This window comes from Protopterus annectens, chromosome 9.part0 (assembly GCF_019279795.1).
Source record: "Protopterus annectens isolate FY-2018-M chromosome 9.part0, PAN1.0, whole genome shotgun sequence".
Classification (NCBI taxonomy): Eukaryota; Metazoa; Chordata; order Ceratodontiformes; family Protopteridae; genus Protopterus; species Protopterus annectens.
Genome location: NC_056743.1, coordinates 1071377970 through 1071389507, shown reverse-complemented (window position 1 = coordinate 1071389507; position 11538 = coordinate 1071377970). Strand labels below are relative to the sequence as shown.

The 11538-nt window shown below is 39.6% G+C and overlaps 1 protein-coding gene across 1 annotated transcript in view; it reads right to left on the bottom strand.

Moving 5' to 3' along the window:
• ESPL1 (extra spindle pole bodies like 1, separase) overlaps positions 1–11538 on the bottom strand; it is a 2570648-nt gene that overhangs the window by 179431 nt on the left and 2379679 nt on the right. The window contains exon 29 of the mRNA XM_044083892.1: positions 7043–7126. Within this exon, the coding sequence (XP_043939827.1) occupies positions 7043–7126 (84 nt within the window). The remainder of the gene's footprint in view (positions 1–7042; positions 7127–11538) is intronic.

Below are 11538 nucleotides of genomic sequence, written 5' to 3'. Positions count from 1 at the left end.
GGGCTGCATCTGTCACCCCTGGGCTTCAGGATACTGGCCAAGGCTCTTGCCACCCCTACAGTGCCTTTTTCAGGTGGTGTTCCAAAGACCAAATTACCACTGTAACAGCTACAAACAAATGCAATTTGAGGCTCATGCCGCTCAATGCTAGAAGTCTGAATCTGAAAATGCACTTGCTCGAAGTACTCCTTAAAATGGAGAACATCGACATTTGTGCTGTAACAGAGACCTGGTTCAAGGCAGAAGTAATCACCCCTGCACTACCAGGCAATACCTTATTCCACATCTTTCAACCCCAGAACTTGGACCGAAGCTGCAAAGGTGGTGGTATTTCTATATTCATAAAGGATGCGCATACCTCCAGACCGGTAGCCCAACATAACGCATCCGAGATACTTCAGGTGCAGCTAACATTAGGTAAGACAGCAATTCAGGTTGTAGCCTGTTATAGGTCCCCAATCATGTCCCAAGATTCACACTCCACATTCCTAGGCACCCTGGAGAATATTAGGGTCCAACCTAACATTCACACTGGGCGATTTCAACTACCCTTCCATTAACTGGGAAAACTACTCATGTACCAGTACACTTGTCCAACGCTTTCTGGAATTCATTAATTCCAATGCCCTGGACAAGCTCGTTCTTACCTCCTCTAAAGGTAGCAACATCCTTGACCTAGTCATTACTAACATGGGCGACTGCTGCTCTACACCAATAGTAAACTCCTCCCTGGTTAGATCCAATCACAAGCTAATCACCTTGGAAATTCACATCCCTCCCCAACAAAGGTAACCATCATGAAAAACTTCTCCAAAGCTAACTTTAGGCTCCTAAAAACAGAGGTGGCTAACTTCACGGCACCCATACAAATGGAGAATAGTTGCATGACTGCCAAATCATACACCAATGCACTGTACGAACACGTACACAAATGCCTGGATCTCGCCATACCCAATAGAACCAAGACCCTCTCCTCAAAAAAAAGGAAGCCAATCTGGTGGTCCCCTGCCATAAACAAACTCTACAACAGGAAGAGGAAACTGATGCAGAATAAGGTGAAGTCCCAAGACTGGAAAAACTCCCTTATCAGTCTCAATAAAAGGTTGAGATCCCTCATCAAATCCTCTAAAGCTAGCTATGAAAACAGAATTGCAGCAGATAGTAAAGACAACCACAAGGCCTTCTATAGTTGTGAAAATCTCCATGGCAATACCCTGATTTGCTCTGAGCTACTGCACAATAGTACCTCCTATACCGAGCCAACAGATATTGCAAATATACTTGCAGACAGATTCAGTGCCAACTTTACCCCTCTTCCCAAAGGACGAATCACAATACCAGTAGATTGCCAGGCACCCAGTATTACTGCTGCACAGGTTAAAACAGCACTGTCCAAGGCCAAGAATACAGCTTCTATGGGACCTGACAGTATCCCTGGCTGTGTTCGACAGGAAGTACAGAGTGAACTGGCACCTCACTTGTGTGCCTTGTTCAATCACAGCCTCACTTCAGGCTTTGTCCATACCGAATGGCGCACTGCTGCAGTCAACCCACTCCACAAAGGAGGAGCAACTACAGACCCCGGAACCTATTGCCCCATTAGCCTGACGAGTCTGATATGCAAAGCTATGTAATGCATCATAATGGACGTAATAAACAAGGATATAGGGAATCTCCAAACTCTGGACCCTACACAATTTTGTTTTTTGAAGGGTAGATCATGCCTGCTCAACTTGGTCGACTTCTTTGAGTCACTCACCAGAGCTCTGGATGAAGGTGAGGTGGTTCATGCAGCCTAACTTTATCTAGCCAAGGCCTTTAATACCATTCCCCACTCAAGAATCATAGAAAAACTTACTAAGCTAGGCATCAACCACTATATCACTGGGTGGGTTGCAACTGGCTCACAGATAGAACCCACAGTGTGAAAGCAGCTGACTCCAAGTCAGATTGCCGACCAGTCAAGAGTGGAGTCCCACAGGGTTCGGTCCTGGGTCCTCTCCTGTTTGGTATCCAGTTCTCTGAAGTCCAGGCCAACACGAAGGGACTCTGGCTGACAAAGTTCGCAGATTATGGCAAGTTGGAAGCTATTATTAACTCCCCAAGTGATGCTGGCATCCTACAGAAAGGCCTCAAGGAGACCAACGACTGGTGTCAGAACCATGGCCTTAAGCTCAATGCCAAAAAATGTGCCTTCATCCCCTTTGGGAAAAACCCGGTTCCCTTGACTTACCACATTGATGGTAGTCCACTGAACACAGAAGGTGTTATAAGAGATCTGGGAACACAGGCTGACTGCAACCTCTCTTTTGAGCACCAGTTTGCCACTGTGGTCAGAAAGTCCTTCTATGTCGCACATCTCATTACTAACGGTTTTGCATCCAGGAAGAAAGTGGTCATTGTCTCCCTCTACTCTTCTCATTAGCCAATCATTGAGTACAATGCCCCATTTGGTATGTACCTCACTCGACACCTGCAACAACTGGAAAGGCCGTATAAGTACCGCACAAAGAGGATCCTAGGCCTTAAACACTTGTCCTATATGGACAGACTCAAAAAACTCCAACTATTCTCTGTCTCATATTGCCTACTTGGAGGCAATCTCTGCTTGACTTACAAAGCCATGTCTGACCCAGCTTTGTTAGAAATGCTACATCTAAAGAAATCTCTCTGCCCTATGCGCTCCAGAGACCTCAACCTCATTACCACTATCAACAGAACATGCTGGAGGGACAGGTTCATAACCCAGAGACTGCCCATGCTATGGAACAGACTTCCTATACATGTCAAGCAGTGCACCTCACTGGCCCTCTTCAAGAGAAATCTTGATGAGTGGTTTGGAAATAGAAAATTCACCCTGGGGATCACTAAGTGGCTCTACTTGACACAGGCACTAGGAAATAAGGTTGGGTGGCACGATGCCAGGGTAATCTATGGGCTAGGCTTATAAAGGCACCGGGGCCATTAGCCTAGTACACAACTATGAACCTATGAACGAACGATCCAGACAGAACCAAGCCTCTTTTGGACCAAATCATACTGCAAGACAGAACCAGACCCCCATTCTCAAGCACCCATTCAACACATATTTCTAGTACATACCAACACAAGTTTTCTGGTCCCAGTTTGCAGAGACCTGTACTGCATACGAGACGTGCTTCAACGAAATTGGTCTTTGATTAATTCCAACAGAGATTTGTCCAGAGTATTAGGAAATAGCCCTGTTTTCTCACACAAGAGATCCAAAACAGTGAGAAATTTCTTTGAACACACAGAAAATACATTCCCTCTGACTTCACCAAACCACAGTTTCCCCCTCCCAGGCATGCATTTGTGTAACAAGTGTGTTGCGTGTGATTATATATTAAAAGGAAAAGACTTTGTTTTTGCACATTACCATAAAAAGATTATCTTTGCTAAACATTACTATTGCAATAGCTCCTTTACTGTCTATGCAGCTGTATATAAATACAGTTTCTATGTGGGGAAGATATCTACGAACCTTTCGAGCTGCATAAAGGAGCACTGCACGGCCATCAGAAATTGAGATGGCAAACAGCATCTCCTGCACAAACGTCACTAGGATGAAGTCTTTTGTACTGGAACAAGTTCAAACTTTTTATGGCGATATGAATTCACTTTTAGATTTCCACGAACTCATACAGCAACTAGAATTAAACGCAGAATGCAACCCTGGACTTAATGACAACATTAATTTAAAGTGTGCTTTGAGATGGTTGACTAATTAATAAAACCTCACAATATATTTACTTTGTTTTAGGACTGAAGCTACCTTAAAGACAGTTTATTTTTATTTTTGTTCTTTTTATTTGCAATAATTGAAATCCACTCTCACTATACCATTTATGTACTCCTAGGTTATTTTACAGCATAGAACACTGAAAGATATTCCTGGATGCCTTTTTTGTAATTAATTAACCATAATATGAAACTGAAATATTAACTGTCTGGTTTTATGTTACAAGGGTTACCCTCACAAGATGCTTAACACTATGGATGAGTACACTTTTACATATTGGCGATTTTATTTGGATTATTTACTTAATATTTTTGTTACTTTGATCTATGCCTCTAAAGTCATTGTTGGTATTTAGCACAGGCAAGCCACTCCCTATTCATTTGCATACTGAGACAACAAGTCTGACTAATGCTTTTTATGACCGTTTTTACTTAAGATTTAGTTTTTCAGTTTAAACAAGATAAAACAAAGTATTTACAGAATTTTATTGGCTAAACTTTATTATGCCCTATTTTGAACTTTATATATCATAGGTATTCTCATTTTTTCTTGCATTTTCTGATGAAGTTCCATACTACTTAAACCAATACAATCACCAGGACCAATGCTTGCAACACCCAAGAACCATAAAAAATTCACAAGCACTTTAAGGAAGGCTTGACAAAGTCACTGCTTCAAAAAAGTTTACTATGAGTGCAATTGTAATAAAATTTGAAAATAAACGCCAACATTCATGACCAAAACCCTGAGAAATTTCTTTGAACACTCTGAAAATACATTCCCTCCGACTCCATCAAAAGACTTCAAGGGAATTGTTATGGCTAGGCTTGTATAGGCCCTAGGGCCGATAGCCTAGTACCAACCTATGAACCTATTCACTTCACATCGTTTTTGTCAGTTCCTAACAGACTTCATCAGATAAAACACATTTAATTTCCCATTTAAATAATTATGGCCATTCAATAAAAACCCATCTTGTTACACCGATATAGTTAAAACCATAGCATTTCCAAAAATGTAATGTATAAACCATAAAATTGCCTTAAAATTATTTCGTAAAAGATGCATTGCACAGTATTGTACAGAACGTTGTATGCAAAGCAAAATTAAATAGATCTATACCGATCATTTTCAGATAAATAAGAACAAATAAAAACAAATAAAAATGCATTGTATAAACTATTTAAGACCTAGACCACCATCTAGTAGCCACAACACAATTCCCCAGCTTCATAACTTGGCAGCTCTCTGTTTCAACACAGGGGAGATGGAAATATTTTCATTCAGCCCTGGGGGGTTTTGTTGGCCTCAAGCACCAGCTGCCAATATAATTATTTAAATTCTATAGTTGTTTCCCAAGGGCCACCTCTACCATTATTTGGTATCCATTCCAGTACAAAGGTCTAATTGGCTTGACTACATTGTAGGGGGTGTTTGTAAAGTGCATCGTTTATGTTAGAATTACGTACATCATAATGGTGCTCATAAATTTTCTTTTTAAGTACGGACTCAGTTTTTCCAACATAGGATGCACCACATAATTTACACTGAGCTAAATGCATCACACCTAAGGTGTTACAATTAAAAAAGTTTTCTTTCAATAAATCTGTTTCTGCTACTAATGTAGATCTTGTCCTAGTTAGGGTGGGTGGGTGTGGCACTGCCCCCCCACCTAGTTTGGGTTTATATTGCCTTCTGGAAAGAGTTAGTCATTGGTGTTGTAAGTGTGCATGTCTATAGTTTAATATGTAGTGTTTTGAAATTCAGCATTGTAAACATTTGAAGTGTAATACAAACAAAACTAGTATATATATATATATATATATATATATGTGTGTGTGTGTGTGTGTGTGTGTGTGTGTGTGTATATAGATATATATATATATATATATATTTATTTTTTATTTATTTATTTTTTTAACATTTGTTTACCAGGAAAGTCAGACTTGGAACGAAGACAATTTTCAGTGGAGGCCTGGAGAGAAACGCTCCAGACGCATGTCTTTGTGATGTGGGAGGAAACTGGAGCACCAGGAAAAAAACCCACAAGAACACAGGGAAAACATGCAGACTGCATGCATATTGGAAAGGATCAACAGAATGGCAAATTAGAAAACAGAATACATTTCTAAGGCCCCATAGGCATGGTACAAAATCAAGTTGATTTAGGATATTTATGTTTACAGACCCGCGGTGGTGGTGCTGCAATAGCGTTGTCACATCACAGTAAGACGCTGTCGGGTTCGATTCTCAGCTAGAGCATCTTCTGCGGGGAGACATGCATGAATGGGCGTACCTTCGTTGAAGGTTGTGCGTCAGGCCTGGCATGCCGGTATGTAAAAATCAACTGCCAATCATTAGCGGACCAGAGTTCCGCTGTGGCGACCCCTAAATGGAAAAAGCCGAAAGACACACACACAGGAATGTTTACATAGATACTTTTAATTCCATTCAGAGGAATTTCTCCTCAAGTGGAAAACAGTTGCTGAAGTTAGGGAAGGGGACAGAAAACTGGGAACAGGTTTTCTGGGACATCATGGAGATAACTGGGCTTGAGGGCTCCTTGCAAACTGTCCTGACAAAACTGTTGGGGAACATATTTTAACCAAGATGATAATGCTACTACATTGGAGTTTAGATTCAGAAATGCCAAGGCATAGCAAAGTCTTGTTAAGTTTAATGTTATTTGCAGCAACTGCATGAAAGTGTAAATCAAAAATTGGGCCAGCAGTAAATGAAGTACTAAAAACAGTAAAGGAAATAAAAGTCAAAAGCTGGAATTATTAGAAGATGGAGGAATTACATTTCATAAAAAATAAATTACACACTTGTGAATATTACACAAAATGATGCTTAGGATCAGTAGGAAATGAAAATTATGAGTTGTAGTGTGCACATGAATAAACAGAATTTTGACATAGCACATTTATAATGCATATACACGACAATGGAAAATGTTACTGGAGATTCTTCTGTTTTCAATATAACTAATGTATGTGAACCCATGTTGAAAATCAGTGTGATGAATAAAATTCTTTAAAAGCAAATATGGTTACAATATCATATTCCTCCAGAACAAAACTGTAAATAATACATGCTTTGCACCCTTTTGTATTGAAGTTACTGACACTGTTACTATGAGTAATAGCATCTAAGACAGTAATGAACATCTGCCATCAAGCTGCCATTTTCAAAGAAAAGCATATATGACACCACATATATCAGCTGATGTCCGAAGCAAATACTGTAGAAATCATGAAATGTTTGGTCAGTACTACTTACATATACATGTCTTTAGTAGACAGCGCTGACTGAAGCTGCTGAGAAGTAGGGGCTTCTCCACATACTCCCTGCCATCCAGTCTCACTAGAAGGCAAAGAACCATGATGTCAGGCACCTCTGAGACTTCTCTATTGAGCTCAGATTATATTATACTGCTTTATTAAAATGAATAAAATTCAAACAAGCAAATGCTAACTAAAAGCTATGAAAACAGTTAGAATACACATTAAAATAAATTTAAATATAGACAAAACAAAATCAATTAAAAGACAAATTTAAATATACAAATACCAAGATAACAAAAAAAAACCTTCAGAGATGAAAATAAACTCATTACTCTCCATCATAACAAATGTTAAATTTAAATAAAAATGTACTTAGAAAATGGAATTAATTATGAATGACTTGGTATGCTTGCAATACCAAATAATTTAAAGAACAGTAATCCAGCGAAATAAACTAGGGATTAGAGAAAGTAGGTGCAAGGTATTTTCGGTTTGTTTCAACATATACTGATAAGTTGACAGAAAAGGTGTACACTATAGTACTAAGTGCTGCAGCATATGACCAGTGAATGCTGTTACTGATTAAAACAAGACAAGATACTCAAAAGGAAAGGAACAGAATTAATTTGATTTAGTCATACTCTTCTGCATTATTTTTGCTTAACATTTGTGCTTAAGGAACTGTGTAAACAAACTGCTACAATCTAACATTGTACTCATTTGAGTACTTCATACACTTTGGTTGTCCTGCTTATCACACAGGTCCATGCCCTGACAAGAGATAATTGGCCACTAAATGCCTTCTTTTTACATTCTAACGTTTGGACTTTAACAGCAATCTGAAAAAAAAAAGGTTTGGCTAGAAGAGATCAAGCGACAATAACATAAAGGGACCATAAACTTTATCAACACCAGGATTAATGAGCCATGGCCTCAACAACTAACTGACATAGTCAAGTGTCTTCTGACCTTTAAGTGCTATAACCTTGAAGCTGAACAACCAGTACTAAAACAGTGCAGTGGTTCTCTTTTTTCAATCCTTCACACAATCAGAAAATATAACTGGCAAGCCAACAGTCACCTAATCAAAAACAGTGAGATGACCATTACAGTACAAAACAAGTGAACATGGTATCAGAGGTATGTTTAAAGCTCAAAACAAACGAATAGATAAAATAATTTAAAGAAACATTTAAACAGCTATGTCTCATCAATGGTTATGTTTAAGCAAATGAATTGTACTAAAATCATTATATACTGCTAGTCTATATGGCTGGATGTGAACAAGCTCAAAAATATTTGCAGACAAAAATCTGGAATTTAAATGACATCTTTATGGGCTAAGCAGTGGTTAAGTGCAATCTTTTCAGCCATCTAAGTCTCTTAAAAGAGTGATGTAAAAGTGAAGGAGAAAACTCAAGTGCATGTGCAACAAAAGGAAAATCACTAAAAGACATGGGCAGTCAGAACAAAATGCTTAAACGGACGTTAATTTATAGATGCTGAACTGTCTTGCTCCAAGCCACACTATCCTTCTGGTCTAAATTGTCATTGCAAAACTAAAGTGAGTGAAGTTGAATTCATGGTACTTTTGTTAAGGAGACTGCAGCCTTTCTGTATGGGGGACCTCACTCTACCTCTGATCTCTACCCATGTCCAATGCCACACTACCAGAGGCAAATCGATGCATTTGTTTTTGCTCTGAAGTTGTGCGAATATACAGACAGTATACTGAGTGACTGGACATGAAGGCAGAGCAGGCATGCTTCCCCTGCCAAAAACAACTGCCATGCTTAAGAGGGGTCACTAAGGTATACCGAACCAATAATTATATAAATAGAATTTAAAACGTAAACGTCTCGAGTCCCCAGCAAAGAGGTGAGAAGAGAGTCCATTAAAGAAGCCATGCAGGTGATTTGTGCCTTCACAAGCACCCAGAGAATGAAGGTGCTTCTTCTAAAGCCTGAGTTCCACCATGAAGATTGATTGAGCAAACATGACACAGTGGGGCATCCTGTACCATCTGGAGAGCATGTACGTGTGTTTACTCGCATACTAATGAATGCCTATCCCCATTAGCTTTGAGACTGCCAGTTCCATATCCCTGGTCCTATCTATTTCTGTGCCTTACAAACCTTTGTTTGCATAGAGGTGATCAGCTGACTGGAAGCCACCTCTTCCTTTCCTAGAACAGGTTAGCCCACACAAGTCATTCACTCCTACATTCCCACATAGCTCTTTCAGCTCCTGAGCTACTATTCAAAGATGGGGCATGTGGGTCTTAAGGACTTTATGCCAGAAGGAGGCCATTTTCCCCTTTGTTTACACACACACAAACCCCCCTCCTCCCTAGGAGAGTAAAGGAAAGAGTTAAATAGACTGATTTAAGAACAATCAGTGCTGCAAGTGCATGGTGTGACAGGGCTCATTCTCCCTTGGTTTATACATGCACCCTTGGAAAGGAAACAGGGTTACATTGACTAATTTAAGATCAATTTTGACACCACATTTGGGAGAGATTGTGGATGAACTTCAGAGCTCCCAAACAAAATGCCTTGAATAAGGAATAAACAAGCCTGTTGATTATATGTTTCAAATCCCAATGATGAGGGTTCTAAAAAGGAGGACAGAAATAGAAAGAGCTCCTTTAAGGATCTGCTTGATCAGGTGGTGCTGGACCACAATCTTGCAGACCACAAGATCATAAGAGAAGAAATATCCATAAACATACACCATGACTGGAATGCCATGGATGTAACTCACAAGGTGATTGAGCCAGAATAACTTGTATGCTAACTAAAGTAATATTTTAAAAATAAAAATCTTAACAAAAAGAAAACCACTTCCAATAAGAAAGATATGACCAGTGAGTTGAAGGTTTCTTTATAGCTCCAGTTACCTCTAAACTCCGTGTCAGGAATTCTGTCAGGATTCAGGAGAGCTAAAAACCATGAGCTAGGTCCAGCAGGTGAGCCAGTAAATATCCCAAAATGTAGGGACTTCCTTAGCTTGTACTGGAAAGGTTTCTTATATTGCCACGGAACCAAGAGCCTGAAACCCCACCCTTTCTAAGTCAGCAAATGGCAAAAAGGATCAGCTTTGATCTTCTGTGTTTTTTTTTTAATTATACAGGGAATCAGTGGGAATGGTGGGCAGGCATACAAGAATCTCCACTATCATAAAAGGGAGAATGAACTAGTGCTGCGCTGGGCAGAAGTGGCAAAAAAAAAAAAAAGTTTCATCAATGAACAGGTTCTTCTCCAGGGTGCCCTCTTCTGATCAAATAACCAGGGAAGGCTCCTGAATTCTGAAATTGCAGTTGTTGTTCAGGGAAGGCCATCAGCATGCTCCTCTCCTGGGATGTGAATGAGTTAAAAAGGTGATAAAATTCAAATAAGAAGTCAGCAGACAATGATGAGCTGTGGAGATTTAGTTTATTGTTCAAAGCACAAAACCCAAAAACAAACCGGTTTTCGGCTTGTCAAAAGTAAAAAGTAACAGCCTTCCTCAGTGTTTAATTAAATATTAGTACACTGTGCTTATATACATGATCCTTGTGTTCAAGTGCCCTGTGATTGGTTCATCAATTAAAGATCTTCATTCAATCCAGGTGAAAACAAAGCACCTAATTTTATAATCCATTTTTTCTCCTTTGAGTCCAGAAGACCATGCAAACCTCCTATATTTACTCTCTCACCTACTATTTTATCGATAACAGTGAATCTGAAGGTTGCAGTGGTGTGATTAATGGTGTGTTTGTATAGTGCATTAGTGCATTTTTTTTAGTGCCTGGGTGGGCTGGACTAGCCTACAAGGTGTGTGTATGGGGTGGGATGGCAAAGGATGGTCATACAAAGGCTTCAGAGTGGTAAAGTCCTGCTTTTTTTTTGAAGATCAAATTATGGAAGGCCTGCCCAAGAAGACATTCACTGCCCATGAAGGGTGTCCAAGGGGGTAAACCTAAGCTCACCCTTACAAGGAGAAAAACCTGTGCTACACACTGCACAGGGACACACAAGTCTCAGTGCACTCAAAACTACCAACAGCCATCTGTTAACCTAATGAAGGGCAAAGATCTTAATCAGTTCCTCTACTTTAAGATCAGGAAGCATCAAATGCTTTTCCAATGTCTGATCCATCATGCAGGATTGTAATCTGCACTGACAAGCAATTATCTAAGGGATATGAGACAGTTTTACAGTAAATACCTCATGCATATCCCTCTCCAATTATTTAAACTCCTTATATGGTGCTTTGGTTTCAAAGATGTAAGATGGGCTTAAGGATTCAGAGAAAAGTAAGTCAGGATGGTTTGAAATACTCTCACTCCAAAAGGAGACTTATAAAGGGCATCCTCCTTTCTTGGATCAGGAGGTCTGAGATACTCACAAGCTGTAAAGATAGCATCCTTGACTAAAAGCTCTATTTGGCATAGAGGCTGCCAACATTCTTCTTTGCCCAGATACTCATTAAGACCCAAGTCATGAAATA